Genomic DNA, 17,098 nt, shown 5'->3' on the forward strand with positions numbered 1-17,098 from the left:
TACTTTAATTGAAACGTGATTCTAACCATCTCTGGCACATTATCTCACTTTACCATAACACTGAGCTTTTTGTGGTGAATGCATATTCAAATTAATAAAAATAAACATTAAGAAACTACTGAACACAGTTTCACTTTTGTCTCATCATGAGATGCAGAGATCATAAGATCCTCTGTGAGGAATTCACACAGAGGAAAGTGCTTCACCACGTCAGGTATAGCATGCTGTTTTCACTTTTAGTCAGGAGATGGCACTATTGCACAATGCCATTTATTCAGACACCTGAGAGGAGAATTCACAGTATGGATGAGTATTTGTAGATGTGCTATCTAGCACTGAACATCATTTATCAAAGTTTGCCAGAGAGAGCAGAAATACATATTACTTGCAGCAGAAAAACAATGGATGTATCAAATTTATGTATACAATAAATTAATATGTATAGTTAACCTATTATTAAAATGTATCTACTGGTTAAATGCAGTAATCAATAATAAAAGCACTTATCTAGATGACTAAAAAATAAAATATTTTTGAAAATGAGACACAGAAATAAATGAAACTCCCCCCACATCTAGTAGATATCCATTATCAGACAGTTTTCTAACCTATTACTGTGAAAATGAAAAGAGAGTATATTTGTATCTAAACATGAGGAAACACATAGGGATTACAAATACAATACATACTGTCATCACCTGTACTCCAAACCTCACATCCTTCACACCACACTATGGTTCTCCAAAAGTACCCGACTCTGAAATCCGTCCCGCAATGGATCACAGGCACATCAGAGTATCACATTTGAGACTTCTTCCTCAGGTGCTTTGAATGTCCAGCTTGTCCAGCAGAGTCCCGAACCATGGCTGGGACGAGTCCACACAGAATTCTTCTTTATTTTTAAGGCTGATACTGTGAATCAAAAGACATATATTTTAAATATAGTGTGTAATGCATATTTTGTATAACTGCAAAAGCTTACCATGTTCATGGAAGGATTACAGAGTGGGCCTAATAGGCACAGGCCAGAGCTTCCATTTGAAGTGACTGTTAGATTTCTTGTTGAAAAGTCAAACAACTAAAAAGAGACACAAAATGACTACAAAGAGACTAAATTTATTTACCCAATTACAAACAGAAGAAAATGGCCACAAAATAAAGAGATACTGCAAAGAGATGCAAAGTCAACAACAAACTCACACAAAATGACTACAAAGACACATGTCTGTGTCCAGGAGCCAACTGTCTCATAATCCACCCATGACCATGTTACATCACTGCTTGTCTTCATTGGAACTGATCCTAAATTGACAAATACTAAAGTTGTGCAATGATTTAAAATGATATCAATCAATGTCTGACATTGAAATTAACAGTAAGTGTGAAAGAGTTGGTGTCATAGTACTAGCGGTCTTACTGAAGGAGGACAGGGCAGCCGATTGATTGGACATGCATCCTCAGGGATTGTACGTCCTTTGAGTCAATGTTGTTCCAGTTTTCAGTGGGAAGGCATCTCATGCAATCCACTGCTGTACAAAATAAACCTTTAATCAGTAACTTAACACAAACCACACTTTTTCAGTTACTAAATTACATATGCAGTCTCTTGCTATCACATTATGCTATGCTTCTGGTCCCAGTCTACTTTATGTCAATACACTTTATCTGAATTTCCAGAAATATGCATTTCCTGACTTTACCAGTGGTGTTCCACTCTGCTTTACTGTCATATGCCACTTCTTAGTGATATGTTATATTGCTGCTCTTCTTAGCATATGCCACATGAAAACTGTATGTCATGGTATGCTTGCTATACACTCACTTAGCTCTGCCAGTTTAGCCACCATAGTTTATGACAATACTCTAGAGTATCCTAGATTTGAGAGCCTCTGGTTTAACTAATGTTAGCTAAGCAACTCTAACTACCGTGTGATACTGTGATATCTGCTGCTGATTCTGACATTTTTGCAAGAGAGCGTCATGTCCAGCAACAGCAAGAGCCATCTTTAATGTTATCAGTAACACCTGAGTCCTTCCTACTTTGACAAGTTGAAATGAAACCTCTGACTGGATTAGCATCATAACAGCTTGCAGATGTAATAGCACTGTAGTACTAATAGTGCGTCTTTACTGGCACTACTGTAGAATTGAAAGCAGACACATACATAAAGTCCAAAGTGATGGCCTGTTTTTGGCCAAAAGCATGTCTTCACAAACCACACAATGTAATGTTACCATAAATTTAGAAATCCAGTAGAAAAACAAGGCTTTTATTTTGAAAATGGCAATAGCTGGACTCTCAAAACTTTCATCTGCAAATTTTGCAAGGAGCTTTTGACCCACAGGTTAGCCCCAAACCCTGTCAACTCTTAGAAACAGCCCTGACAGTAACAAGTGGCCCAGTGACAAAATGTTACCCTGGACACACATCAACCTACAGGTTTTATACAGTACCTGCTGGTGGATGGTGGCATCTCCCAGTGGAACATCAGCAACATACCATTTTCATGTGGCGCACAGCAGCAATACACCAAATGTCAGCAGCAGCAAGAATTAACCAATCATCATAAGGCCAATATGTACATACTACTGGTCAAAAGTTTTGTGGAAGTACATTAAAGGAAGTTGATGCGAACAATTCATATAGGTGCTGTAACATTTGTTTACTACTTTATTGCATCATTGGGACAGTATCTGACTGCAGGAGCTAGTACTGTGTAAAACCAGATAAAAAGGCAAGAAAAGGCCATTAACAAAGTAAGTCAGACAAGTTTGTTAGGGTTTCATCCCACAGCAAGATAATGACCCAAAACATACCTCCATCAGTGTGACAGTGGCATGTCCAAGCTAAAGCAGTACGGCCTGTTGCTCCAAATGCTATAAATTGTCTGTCCATACATTACATGAAGACTACTGTGCATTCATGGTAAAACTCACCTACTACATGTTGGATTTCTGCTCGCTGGAGTGCTCCTTCCTCCCTCTTACGAAGGGGTAAGTGTTGCTCACGTAGAAAGTCAAAATGTAATGTATCGGTTTTTACTTCTGACAGGCTTGGAGGCCCTTCCTCAATCACAGGTACATACTGTTGGCTGGGGGATAGGTAAGTAATACATCCTTATTAACAAGTCAGCTTACAGGAAACGATTACTGATGTTACATTTAGGTCACATCCATCAGAGCACCGGGGGTATCAGCAAGGGAATGGCTAACATCTGATAAGCTTCAGAAACATCGAGTGTTAGCAAGTATTTTAAACCTATTGACACTGATTCTGGATATGTTGCTGATACACTGTTTAAATGTCATTTTTGATTAATGTGATAGCTCTGTATTTTTTTATTTTCTTACTGTGAGTTCAGACAGAATAAGAATCTCACTTTAGAAGCAGCACTGTCGCCTACAAAGTCAACAGAGGGAACAAATGTGTGTCTATCAGCTTCAGGAACATACACAGATGAGAGGAAGAAGAGAAACTGGAGCATAATAACACAAAGGCTTCCACAGGCTGACTAGTACTCTCCAAGACCTCCCAGTAAAACCTGGGCAAATAAAACAAAACTATCTGTCTGGTTAGACTCTGCTAGAGGTACATCAGATTTCTTTTAGACAGATATTATCATGGAACTTACTGAAGAGCAAAATCAAGGTATGCTGAGAGGCTAGATGCAGCCACACAGACCTCCCTGCCATCCATCAGTGTCTCACTGAAAAACAAGGGTTAGAGCCAGTTCAGTTTGCAGCAAAGGGCAGAAAAATACATTGTGCCAATATTACCACACGTGGAGGAAAAATCACAGAGGAAACTTTTACATTAACTGTTATTTCAGAAAAATTTGTGAATGGTGCTCAGTTCACTGTCTATCTCTCTCTCTCTCTCTCTCACACACACACACATATGGCACTCACATGAATTCACTTGAGCTACACCTTTCATTGGGGGGCCAAATCCTTATGCTTTTGACTGTAGAGGTTTCAGCTGGAGGTTTCTTCTCGCTCTCTTGGCAGCGGCATCCATGGACAACTTGAAGGAGATAAAAGACGACTTTTACACATTGTGTTTGTGCTGCATGGAACTGTAATGATAAGTCAGTTACTACTAATGAGTTCTTTTTTTTTCATAGAAAAAATGCAGAGAATGTAATAGTTCTATGCTGCTTTTCTGGGTCTTACATTATAGTAAATTGATTATTGGGTTTTGTGCTGTTGGTTGGAGTCTCTAATTGTGGAAGTAGCATTGAAACAACTGTAAAAAGGACACATTTACAAACTGTTTGTTAGTGCCCGCCCAAAATGATCCTCCAGTTTCTCCAGCAATGTCTCCAACAGCGGCTGGCCCCAACACAAAACATTATCACCCTCCAGGTTGACACTGTGAGATAACAGAGAGAAATAAGTATCATTATTCTTTATATAGCAATGTGGTTCTGCACACAATTGAAGGAGAATGGATATGAGTTTCCATGTTTCCAGTTTCCACGATATCTGCTAATCACTGTCATAAGGAGAAAATTGCAGTCTCTTTATCCATCTATGTCAATTTATGTTAAATACTGAATTCTACCAACTTAAGCTGGATCTGTTTGTAATCTCAGTCCAAACACATCCATGTTAGAATAGCATAAAGTGAAACTGTTGTGAAAAATAGTTGTAGAATCCTTACTAAATAAGGACAGGACAGAGAAATGGCTGCATCTTCACATTTAGGGATTGAACAGCCTTTGGGTCAATATCCTCCATGTTGATCCTGAGGTTGCACCATTCACAAATCTGAGCCACTGTGAAGCCACATGAGACAAACCAGTAATCTATGAAATGCATCACAGTAACTGTCATCATGTTACATGAAAAAATGTTCTTTCAAGACTCACATTTGTCTTTTAAATTATTCAGGCCACGACCGGAATTCTCTTTTTTTTCCTCGTTGGGAATGGTTTCAGAGGAAGGCTGTGGAGTAGTGGAGTCCAGTGGAGGAGGAGATGTGATAGGAGGCTCTTCAATCTGTTCTACTTCAATTGCAGGATTAGACGAGTGGCTGTGGGTTGGACAAGTAGTATATCCTTCAATCAACTTATAGGAAAATATATTAATAAATTCACTCATCAATAAGGAAATGGGTGACATCAAATTTAAAAAAAACTTACACAATCACTGCAACAGTTATATTACAGAACACATTGAGCTTTATATTATAGCTTAGGATAAAAATGTTCTATGACTTGCTAAACAGAATTAATTGAATTGGAGGAAGTGGAGTTAAGTTGATGAAGTAATGGAGTGTAGCTGGATAGGAACATTTTCACTGCAACATTTAAAGTGAGAGTATGTAACTTTTGAAAGAAGAAACAACAGGTCTCCTCTTAAAATAAGTTTTTGATGCTGCATCTGCATCAGGCCTAAATGTTACCTAGCTTTCGATGTGACATTACTGACTCAGTCCACTGACGTTATTACTCTTCTCTACTTGTGCTATTGGTATTTACAATTTTTTTATGATTTACCATCATTTTGTAATTGTCACTTGTGGCCTCAGAGGATACTGCTCCAGCAAAGTTACATGGACTCACTTTAGAAATATCTCAAAACAAAGGAAAATACATTTTCTAATTCTTATCTTAATTCTACGTTTTCAAAGAAAAAGACATTAAAAGAGAAGTTTAATAGACAATGGACAAATCTGTGCTGAGCTGTTGATGAGAACATATAGCTGATGAGATTTACTATGAGTCCGGTTTCAGAGAGTACAGACTTGGCCTACCTTAAATTTTGTTCGCCAATAAATTCTAAGAGACTGATTGAAGTCACACAAACCTCTGTACCATCCATCATTGTCTCACTAGAAAACAAGAGCAAAGACTTACTCAACTGCAAAACATTTTGTTCATCTGTTTACAGCCATGCTAGCAACTCCATGAGGTTATATTGTAACAGTGCTTTTGCTAAATACTGGCATCAGCATGCTAACATGCTCACAACGATAATGCTAACAAACTGGCAAGATATTTTTAACATATTCACCATCTTAGCTTAGCATGTTAGCACGCTAACAGTTGTTAATTAACACCAATTACAAAACACAGGTGAGGCCAATGGTAAAATTTTAATCATTTTAAAATATTTTAAGTTATGTATGTTGTATGTATGTATGTTATCATATGCACACACCCTCTCAAAATTTCACTTGCACACACACACACACAGTACTCACATGAACTCAGTTGAGCTACATGTTTCGGTGGGGAGCCAAATCATTACACTCATTACTGTGGAGGGTTCAGCTGGCTGTTTTATATTTTCCTTTTTGCAGCGACATCCTTGATGGTGTTCAAAGACAATATTCAACTGACATTATTTATAGATTGTGGATCATATGTTCTCCATAATAATAATAATAAAAAAGGTTTACTTAAAAAGATATTTTAAGTATGAGTAATTACTGGACATCAGTTTGTTGGGAACTGGTGAAACCACATTTAGAATAATATAAAATTAAACATTATTATCAGTGTTCTCCTCATAGCAGTGCAAAACAAACAACCACCAAAACACTAATCTGTATTAGATAACTTAGCTTCACAGCAGGTTCAATCAATATTAGAAAATGGCTCTCACCTTGCCCAGGTAGAACTATGGGGGCCATCACTGGTAACACAGTGTCACTGGAGTCCTGAGTGACAATGTTCAGTAGGTCTGGATGGGTTGTCTGTTGAGGCAGTTGGGTTGATTGTGTGGGTGGTTGCATCAGCTCATCGTCAAAGTAGGTTGTCTCAGTTGTTGGTTGTTCAAACACCTGGGCTGAGTCCCTGTTTGGCTGGGTTGCCTGTTTAGGTAGTTTTGGGGCCTGCTTGCTTGGTTTGGTAGGCTGCTGGGGTAGTTGGGTTGATTGTTTGGGTAGATGAGTTGGTTGTTTGGGTAGTTGGGTTGGTTGCTTGGGTAGATGAGTTGGTTGTTTGGGTAGTTGGGTTGGTTGCTTGGGTAGATGAGATGGTTGTTTGGTTGGATGAGCTGACTTTCTGGGCAGCTGGGTACCTGGCTTGGAGCTGGTCCATTGAGAGTCATCAGAAATACGCAGACAGAACTCCCCGAAACGCTCAGAATTTTCAGGTTTACGTGTTGTGTGTGTCTTCCATTCTCTGTCTAAACATCACAAGATAATTTTGAATGATGAAGGAACACCGAAAATATAATGAAATGGCATCTGAGTCCTTTTTACTTTGCATAATGCAGGGTTTTCCAGTGTTTTCTGATTGATAACTCTGCAATAAAGGTCACACAAACTAAACAATTTAGAGTTGACATGAATTTGTGTACAGCAAACTATTTTCAACAGTATGTAAGGAGTAATGAATTATATAGAAATAATAATTTATTTCTCAACATTTCTTCATGTAATTGTTTTATTTTTAAAAATTAAGAAAATATTAATTTTGTGTCAGTTGACAAAATGAAAAGTTCACACAAAAGAAATTAAGAGTTTAAATTTGACCTTGAAAAACCTTGAAAATTGAGTTTTAGTTCAGATTTTCACTGCATGTTATCAGAACTATAATTGAAACAGAATGAACAGAGTAATATTGTTCTCCATCAAAAACATAATCACATATCCATATCCTATCCCCAGATACAAACCAATTATTAGTATTCCTAGTGATCATATTGTACTCTTTCTTGATACTAATTCCTTTCATTGTTATAAGACTTCAACAGAGCAGTATGTGTTATTCATTTTTGAAGGTAATAATGCAAACAGCCTGAAAACATTGTAAAGATTAAACTTTATGCACGAAAGTCTGTAAAAAGATTAACAGTTCAACTCACTCGCTTCAGTTGGTTGGAGCAGAAGAGTCGTCAAAAGCAGTTTACTGACGATGAAAAGGACCATCGTGGATCTGGATCATTCCACCAACATTTCAATCAGGCTGTTAGGACAGTGTGTTCTTAATCTTAAAAGATGTCAATAATCTGATTATTCAGCAGGAAGGAAGTTCTGAAGCTGAAGATTTGGTCTAACGGTGTGTTGCAACAGGAAAACAGTTCCTCGCCCACCAGAGTACTCACATCTAGCTGTTGGTATGAGTTGATGTTACTCAACATGCACTACACTTTGACAAAAAATGGAAATTCTGTTGCCACAACACAGGTTGGCTCCATGGATTCATGCTGTTGATGCCAAATTCTGACCCCATCATCTGTCGGCCTCAGCAGAAATCCAGATTCATCAAACCAGGCTACATTTTTCCAGTCTGTAGCTGTATAGTTGTGATGAGCCGGTGCTGCTTCAGCCTCAGATTTCTGACCATGCCACCATTTACCCACTGTTTAAAAATCCTTCTATGGATCCTTCTGTGTCAGGTATTTTCAGACGCATCTCTAAGCTGCCTTTTGAGCCAAGGTTTTAGGGGGAAAAATGGTCTCCACACAACTGATTTCTTTTATGATCAATAATCAAATATGACTGCTGTGGCCAAGGTCACCAATGGCTTATTGCTTCCTGCTCGTATGTGTATGTATGTGCGTGTGTGTGTGTGTGTGTGTAGAGGAAATTTGATAATATACAAATATACAATAAAATGTGATAATATGGGAAAAAAGAACAACCAACTTGTAATGACACAATAGGCTGCAATATCTACCATAAAGGTGGGAGAATAGGCCTTCTACAAAATCATTGCCTCCACATTAATCATATATGCTATTATCAATAAATTTGATCAATAAACCACCTTTAGCAGCAGAGAAAACTCACAACTGGGTTTCAGCCAAGGTGTTAACAGCAGCTCTTGTTTCATTGTGGCACTAAGTTTACACTAGCTGGGTTACACAGGCAATGCAGAAAAGATTTTAATGCATTAAAAAAAATCTTACTCAAAGGCAACATTTACAAAAATACAAATAATATAAAAGACATAAGAAATTCTAATGATAAAAAAGACATGGCAAAGAATTTAGAATCAAAAATGCAACATAGTTCTATACTGAGGCTAAAGCCTTAGTGATCATAACTCTGGAAAGAAGTCATATTCAGTTGAGCAGACAGATAGATTACAGGTAGCACTGGGAGAATTAATTAAGATGATATAATATAATCTACATGTAACTATAATATTTAATCATTATGGAAGAAAAAACCCAACATAAATCAACAGCAGGCCTTCTTCATGGCAGACATCTTGACATGTTACAGCAGAAGGAGCACAGGTGTAAATGGTTTAGTTACCATAAGTCTCAATAGTAGCTTACTGAATTTGGTTTATGAATTAATCATCTTTCTGTTTCTGGAATCAAAGGATTTTAGAACTTGCTGAACCCACCGTAACTCTGGATTCACACAGATCATGCTGCCTCTGGCTGTGATTAGTCTGTGGGGGGAAAAATGAAGGTAAACATCTCAGTGAATAACACAATCCTATAATTAAAAGTTGAATTTTTGTTCTCAGGCTCATGCATTTATTTGTTGGTGAAATAGCTCCATATGTTAACCTACTGTAAAGAACTGAAGACTAATCTCAAGCATCATGTCCTTGCTTGAAAAAACACTAAAGTTTACTTACATGACAGCTTGAATGCTACACATCCCTTCCAATGATTGTATCCTGTATCCTTTAATTTTTGCCACAGGTATTGGGTATGAGGAATAATGATGACAGCAAGATTCTGTTAAAACATATTCAGTGTTAGAAAAAAATAAAGAGAGAGATTTAGGTCACCGTAATGTCATTTGCATTTGCTCTGGTTTTAAGTGCCACTTACAGTACAATATAAAATGAGTGAAAATGACACTGTAACCATTCATCCTGGGATAGAAGAACAACAAAGTACAACAAAGAGAATTACTGATAGAGTCTAATTCTCCTGGATTGTAGTGGTAACTGCACCCAGCTGTGATGTTGGGTGTAGCCATAAACTCAACAAACTTATATCTTTCTACCCATAGCAACAACTTTATATTTTACTTGGGGTCAAGGTGATTTCGGGCAAACAAGTAAAGAACACGTAAACTCTGTCTGCTTCGGCAACATGGCTGCTGTCAACACAGGTGGCATTTACTGAAGTCAAAAATATTGAATGCGATTCTTGTGGAGGAGGTACTCAAGCAGCACACAAGCAGTGTCCTCCTCAAAAAATAAATCTGCTTAGTTTAATCAAACCTCAAAGAAAATTCTGATATGAGCATTCTCAGCACTGTACAATAAAGATTGTTATTTGGATTTATAGTGAAGCTGCAAATGATGAAGAAACATTTTCTTCCAAATTTTTGAATAGAAAAAGTAAAAACATCAGATCACCAACTCACCAGGAAAACGACGTCTTTTGTCCTGTCTGTCTGTCTTTTGGATGGGGGGTTGTGTTAAAAGAGCTGCTGCTGAGGTGCTGGGAGTCATCTGTCCAGAGGCTGTAGTGACCTCTGAGGAGGTCAGTCGCAGCTCAGGAGCAGGACTAGCTTGAGTTGTCTCATCCAAGTCTCTGATATATGTAAATATAAAATACATGTCAGTGCAAGACCAGGTTGTAAAACCTTTGATGCCAAATACTCTCTCACATAAAGAGTGGCATCCTTTATGTTAGCTTTTAGTCCAAGAGCAGCTAAAGATCCAGAACTTACGAGACAAGTGGACCGACAGCAGAAAAGTAGATTTCCACATCCATACACACTTCCTTGTCTGGAAACGTCAAGCTAGCAGGTAAAAAATCAGACATATGCCAACATTACCAGTGCTATTAGCAGTTAAAAATGCTTCCACTATTAACATTATCCCACCACTGACTTACATTATCTTAGGTTTACATCCTGGTGCAGGAGGTCTGAGTTCTATATGTGACAGCTGTGAAGGGTCTAAGTCTTTCTGTTGCATATTTGTGTAGTTGCACTGACAGTCACGTTGACTTTTGGTCTTGTTGATGGAGTGAGTTTCATGCAGTGTGAGGTTGCTCTCCCTGCTCACTGTCAGACAGAATGCGACGTGAACTTTTTGCGATTATGTACAGTGTGAATGGAGAGACCACATTAAGAGCTGAGCTTAGAGGATATCCACAGCAGAGACAGACCTACCTTCAGCTGTTGTGTTGGTGTTGTTGGGTTTATTAGCGGTGATGGTGACTGACTGTACAGCTGATGTCCAGTTCATATCAGATGGAGGCTGAACACAAAACTCAGCAGAGCCGTCAGTGCTTCTCCTCTCTACAAACACTGCAAATGAAAACCCAGTCAAGCTTTAATAGCACGTGCTGAATTTTACTGCCAATTCCGTAACACATTAATCCTCTGAAGGCAACAAAGTGAGAAATGGATAAACCATGAGGCCAAATGACAACATCTGAATTTATAGCATGATTTACATTATTAATGTTTGTGGTTAAAACAGCAAATGGAAGCTTCTCTTACCTGATAAAGGATGTGGTTGTAAAAAGAAGCCGACCCAGACGATGTTGAGGAGAGCCACAGTGATCTGGACAGTCCACTGCATGTTTCTATCTGCTGATGTACCTTCACTCTGTCTTTACTGAGGACAGATTCTAACACCACCCGTCAAAAAATTTCAAATAGCATCATCCGGTATGTTTGTGTTGTAATATGCAGAGCTGTGTAATTCATAATTTAACCACAAAACCAACACTTATAACACACTTATGTTTCCTTATAATTACTGCAGACAGGCAGTGTGTCTGAAAGAAGAAAAAATAGAAATGTGAGAAACACAAACTTTTGGCAAAACATTAAGAATAAATACTTTGTGTCACGTTTTGGGGTTCAGGAAAACAGGAGAAGGACCCAAAGTGCAGAGAACAGTTTATTCCAACTAAAAACAAAACAAAACAAAAGGTGAACCAAGAACTCACTGTACAAAAGGACCAGTGGAAAACCCAGCAAATCAAATTTATAGAAGTAAATGCAGGAAAAAACACTGGGGACACAGGAGCACAAGGAAAGAAACAAACCACAACGTAGCTGATGCAATACTCTGACAAAGACCTGGGGAAAGACAGGACCATAAATACACACTGGGATAATTACAAAGGAGACACAGGTGGGGCTGAAAAAAGGAGGGAACACAAGACAAAGACTAGAAGTAATAACACCAAAGACCAGACAGGATAAGAGACTTCAAAATAAAACAGGAAGCACAAGACCAGGAGACATAAGGGAAAGGAAAACCAGATCAGTATTGAAATAACACATCAACCTAAACACTAGAAAAACAAGAGAAAATACAACATAAAAGAAACTAAGGTCACACAGCAGGTAGAGAGAAAATAAGACTGAAGCCCCTGTTATTACACAGTGTTAGTCATACGCACTGCAGTCACTCTGAAACACACTGACATTTAAATCTTGTGGTCTGTGTTATTTGATTATTGATAAATAAATGTTTGTGGAGTTTATCTACATAGAGAAGTAAATATTAAGGTAAACCCTTTAGGTTTTACTTATATAACAGCATCATTTAGACACACAGAGTGTGAATGAATCTGAGGTGTCCACATCTCTTCTGGCCATTTTGGTCTGTTCTGGTCTAAATCATTTTATTATTTCAATTCAGCTGGATCCAGAACATTTATAGCCAGGTTACAGACAGAATCAACATGCTCTAATGCTAGCATGTACAGTGTTTACCATTAGTGTGTTGGGATGGCTAACATCAGCTAACTAGCACTGAAAGTAAAACTGAGGCTGGTGGGACAGTCATTAGTTTGACAGTGGTGCTGGATGAATTCATATCAGAGATTACGAGCAGATGTTGAAAAAACAACTCTGCCACTAAGACTTTAGTGATACAGAGCGTGGACATGCCACTGGAATAACTGTAGACACTAACAAAAGTTTAATTGTAATGATGAAAGCTAGATCTTTGATTACTCATGGCAGGTTTGCACAGTAACACTTTAAGAGGGTTTAAGAGGTTTTTTCATCCACATATTTCATGATGTTCTGAACCCAGGAGAGATTTGGATCCACACAGATGTTACGACCCTTTTGTGTCATCAAACTGAAACAAAGAAGGTGAAAATGTCGTCATGATACACACTATTTGTTTTTTAAATACATTTCATAAAAGGTTGACAAAGAGCTTCAACAATAAGTCAGAGAAAACTACAGAGTGAACGCAGACAGACGAAGCAGAACAAACAGGAGATAAAATGAAGTGTAGTTGGTCTGTAGGATGGAAATTGCACATTACAGCAGTAGAGTGTAGACACCAACATTAGAATATATAATGAGAAAGTAATGGTAAAGTAAAGTAAAGTAATTTTTTATTCAATAAACTGTATATCAAATGAGGAAAATAAATATTTGTAGTGTGCAGTACAAAAGGTTTACTGTATTTTCCTTCTAAAATATAAATTCAATATGTATTCAAATTATGGTATTAAGTTTATATTACACTAATTTAGGTCATTGTATTAACATATAGATAATGAAGTAAACTCAGTTTGCAGTACTTACACGACTCCAGTCCTCGGGCACCGGTGATCAGACATGTAATATCCCTTGACGAGGTCTTTTTTCACTCTTCTTGGGTAGAAACTGAAGCAGCAGTCATCAGGACCAGTTCCACCTGAAGAAGAAGGATGATCTGATGCAGAAGAGGATCTGGTTGGATTTGTGTCAGACCTGTGAAATAAAACATTCATGATTTAATATAGAATATGTTTTAGGAGCATTAGGAGCCCTTCTTAGGTGAACAAATGCTAATTTTGCTGACACATACTAAAATACAGATTAGTATTTATACAAGTTAAGTACCTGTATGTACAAGTTATCTATACAGAAAGTTATCTATAGTTGATTTGGTTTGATTTTGTTGGGTCCCACTGCATAAATTTGCATATTAATGGACCACAATTATCATTATGATACTTCTCTGCTAACTACACATTAACTTATATTTTCAGCACGTAAAAAGAGATAAATCAACACAGAGACACAGGATTAGACTTTGAGGAGTTTTCTTTAACCTGCACTAAAACCTCCCTGTAAACAGCTGTAGGTGAAGCTTTAATAGCTCACATTAACTTACTTTACTTCAGGTTTGGGTTCTGGTGCAGGAGTGGTGTGTGGGTCTTCTGGTTGTATATTTGTCTTGTTACACTGACTGTGTTGAGGACACTGGTTCATGTTAGGTAAGTTGATGTCTTCATGGGGGTTTCTAGGTTCAGATTCTGCAGAAAACAAATGTGAAGTTTGGCAAACAGAGCAAAATGAAATATAAAATATATAAAAGTTACATAGATTTTAAATACTATTTCCCTGTATATTAGGTGTACATTAGAAAATTAGGATATGGAGGTCAAGTGTAAAGAGGACAACAAATAGATGAATTGACTGCTCATCAAGACCTACCTTCAGGTGTTGTGTTGGTGTTGTTGGGTTTATTAGCGGTGATGGTGACTGACTGTACAGCTGATGTCCAGTTCATATCAGATGGAGGCTGAACACAAAACTCAGCAGAGCCGTCAGTGCTTCTCCTCTCTACAAACACTGCAAATCAACATAAATCATCTGATGACTGACACAGGCTTAAAACATACTACACATAAATGCTTTAGCAACTATTATGAACACTTTACATTTAAAACCAATAAAGTGCAATGAAAACACCTCTTAGAGCTTCTCTTACCTAAAAACGGATCAGGCTGTAAAAAGAAGACAATCCATACAACGTTCAGGAGAGAAACAATGATCTGGACAGTCCACTGCATGTTTCTGTCTGCTGATAAAACCTCACTCTGTGCTGAAAACACCTGCTGGCACACAGAAATACACCACACATCAAGGAAAGAGATAGACCTTTTTATTAAGTAAGTAGGTAAAGTTTATTTATATAGCACTTCTTAAGACAAGAGCAGTCACAGTGTGCTTTACAGTAGTAACAATTAAACAGCAAGCAATGCCATACCAACAAAAAGGGAGACACACATCTTTTTGGTTTAAAAAATAGGTACAATTGAATGTCATCAGCATACAAATGATAAGAAATTACTTTAAAACTGCTGATGATCTGATCTAATGGTAGGATATACAATAAAAAATAAAAGAGGACTTAACACAGATCCTTGAGGAACACCACATGACAGAAGAGCAACACCTGACAAAAATTTGCCCACAGAGACCAAAAGCATTCTATCAGCAAGGTCTGAAGTGAACCAGTCAAAGACAAGGCCCGAAATACCTACCATGTGGTTTAGCCTGTGGATTAAAATCTGATGGTCAAAGGTATCAAAGGCTGAGCTGAGGTCCAGTAAAACAAGAACTTAACAGTCTCCCTTATGCCGTCATCAAAAGGTCATTTGAGACTTTAAGGAGAGCTGTTTCAGTGGAGTGTAATTTTCTGAAACCAGACTGAAATTATGGAGATAGACCTTTTAATGCCTTGGCCAACCAGTCCAATTGCAGTTAATTAATGTGAATTGAAAGCCAAAAATTTGTTTTGTGGGGTCACAGTGACTTTGACCTTTGACCACCAAAATCAAATCAGTTGATCCTTGATTCCAAGTGAATGTTTGTGCCAGATGTAACAAACTTGGGCAAGATACTGAACCAGATCGAGTGCTATATGAATGTGTGTGTGTGTGAATGCATGACTGTGACCCATACTGAAGAGCACAGTTCTTGTCACACGTTAAGTGACCCAACTGTTACCCCAGCCCTCTGAATGACATCCTCACTTTCAGAAGCTTGTCTTAACACTACTGACAAAAATACACTTCCTCTTACCACCTCACCCAAAAGTTTTTATTAGTCTACTGTTCAACACCTCATGCCACAGCATTTCATTGCTCTATGTACTTGTACACAGCTCATACCAAATAATCACCAAATAGCACTACTACCGCTACTGATAATTAGAAGCACACAACTGAAAAATATACACACAAGTCTGATTAACTACCCTTGTGAGGACAGTCTATTCACATAATGCATCCATTAGCCACTTACTCTAACCTTAACCATCATAACTGAATGCCTAACCTTAACCCTTATCCTAACCATAACCTAAACTTAATTCTAACCCTAGAACCAAGTCTTAACTCTCAAAAAGCATTTTGTATCCATGGGGACAACAATTTTGGTCCCTACAATGATTATGAGCCCCCATAGGTGAGTGTGTACTCAGGTTCCAGTCGAGACCAGTAAATAAAAACAAGCACACACACACACATACAGTGAGAGTGGCAGAGGGTGGATGGGACAAAGAATTAGCAACAGGTATCAATGCTAATAATCGCTAGTTAGCACATTTCAATCTGCTAAATAGTTCAAGAATTGATATATCAGACCAGCTTGCCAAATTCGTAGTGCCTCAATATCAGTATAACACAAAAATGAACAGTATATTCATACTTACCTGATCTCTGCCTCAAAGTAACTCTTCACACTTACTGACTCACACTGAGCATGTGTGTTGTGTCCACACAGTGCTCACTGCTGCAACAGGAAACTAGGATGGAGGTGTGGTAGAGGGCACTGTCCAGCAGCACATATCTTCTAAATGAAATGTATTAATTTATCCTAAATTAACATTGGAGCATTGCACTGCTGGGTGGGGGCCCTTGCCATTGGGGAGTGCTTTTGCCATAGGGGGTGTTTGCTCGGTCTGTAACAATATTTAGTTGGTGGTACGTGTCAAAGTTACATCGAGATGATTGCTAAAACCCGAGGTTTCTCACCAAATAATCAGTGTTATTCTCTTCACCTGTCAGTGGTTATAATTTTACGACTGATCAGTGTGTGCATATACAGTGGCAAGAAAAACTATGTGAACCTTTTGGCAGCAATAACCTCAACCAGGCACTTCCTGTAGCTGTGGATCAGACCTGCACATCGTTCAGGAGGAATTTTAGCCCATTCTTCCTGGCAGAACTGCTTTTGCTCTGTCATATTCTTTGGACGTCTCACGTGTATGGCTCTCTTCAAGTCATTCCATAGCATCTCTATTGGATTGAGGTCTGGGCTCTGACTTGTCCACTCCAAAAGGCGGATTTTGTTTTTCTGAACCCATTCTGTTGTGGACTTGCTCCAGTGTTTTGGATCATTGTCCTGTTGCATCAGTTTCACCTGATGTACATTCTCACATTATCCTGAAGAATGTTTTGATAC

At 38.1% G+C, this 17,098-nt stretch overlaps 2 protein-coding genes across 4 annotated transcripts; both read right to left on the reverse strand.

The window, feature by feature from the left end:
- Positions 1-347: 347 nt before the first annotated feature.
- Positions 348-8,260, reverse strand: LOC108882054 (mucin-2). Of its 3 annotated transcripts, none has more exons than XM_018674288.2 (12): positions 7,819-8,259; positions 6,613-7,137; positions 6,209-6,314; positions 5,759-5,836; positions 4,872-5,035; positions 4,664-4,778; positions 4,272-4,372; positions 3,910-4,024; positions 3,633-3,707; positions 2,938-3,092; positions 1,418-1,526; positions 348-912 (listed from the first exon to the last, which is right to left on the reverse strand). In XM_018674288.2, exons 1-12 carry the CDS (start codon positions 7,880-7,882, stop codon positions 819-821), a joined length of 1,701 nt encoding a protein of 566 aa, XP_018529804.1. In that variant the 5' UTR covers positions 7,883-8,259; the 3' UTR covers positions 348-818. The 3 variants fall into 3 exon arrangements, with proteins under 3 accessions (XP_018529804.1, XP_018529803.1, XP_050931685.1); XM_018674287.2 differs by having other exon boundaries at positions 1,418-1,529; positions 7,819-8,257; XM_051075728.1 differs by lacking the exon at positions 1,418-1,526 and having other exon boundaries at positions 7,819-8,260.
- A 4,570-nt stretch (positions 8,261-12,830) lies between these two features.
- On the reverse strand, positions 12,831-14,727 carry LOC108882053 (uncharacterized). Its single transcript, XM_051075700.1, has 5 exons — positions 14,619-14,727; positions 14,342-14,479; positions 14,019-14,160; positions 13,445-13,612; positions 12,831-12,986 (listed from the first exon to the last, which is right to left on the reverse strand). Exons 1-5 carry the CDS (start codon positions 14,698-14,700, stop codon positions 12,893-12,895), a joined length of 624 nt encoding a protein of 207 aa, XP_050931657.1. The 5' UTR covers positions 14,701-14,727; the 3' UTR covers positions 12,831-12,892.
- Between the last annotated feature and the right edge of the window lie 2,371 nt (positions 14,728-17,098).

This window comes from Lates calcarifer, linkage group LG14 (assembly GCF_001640805.2).
Source record: "Lates calcarifer isolate ASB-BC8 linkage group LG14, TLL_Latcal_v3, whole genome shotgun sequence".
NCBI lineage: Eukaryota > Metazoa > Chordata > Actinopteri > Centropomidae > Lates > Lates calcarifer.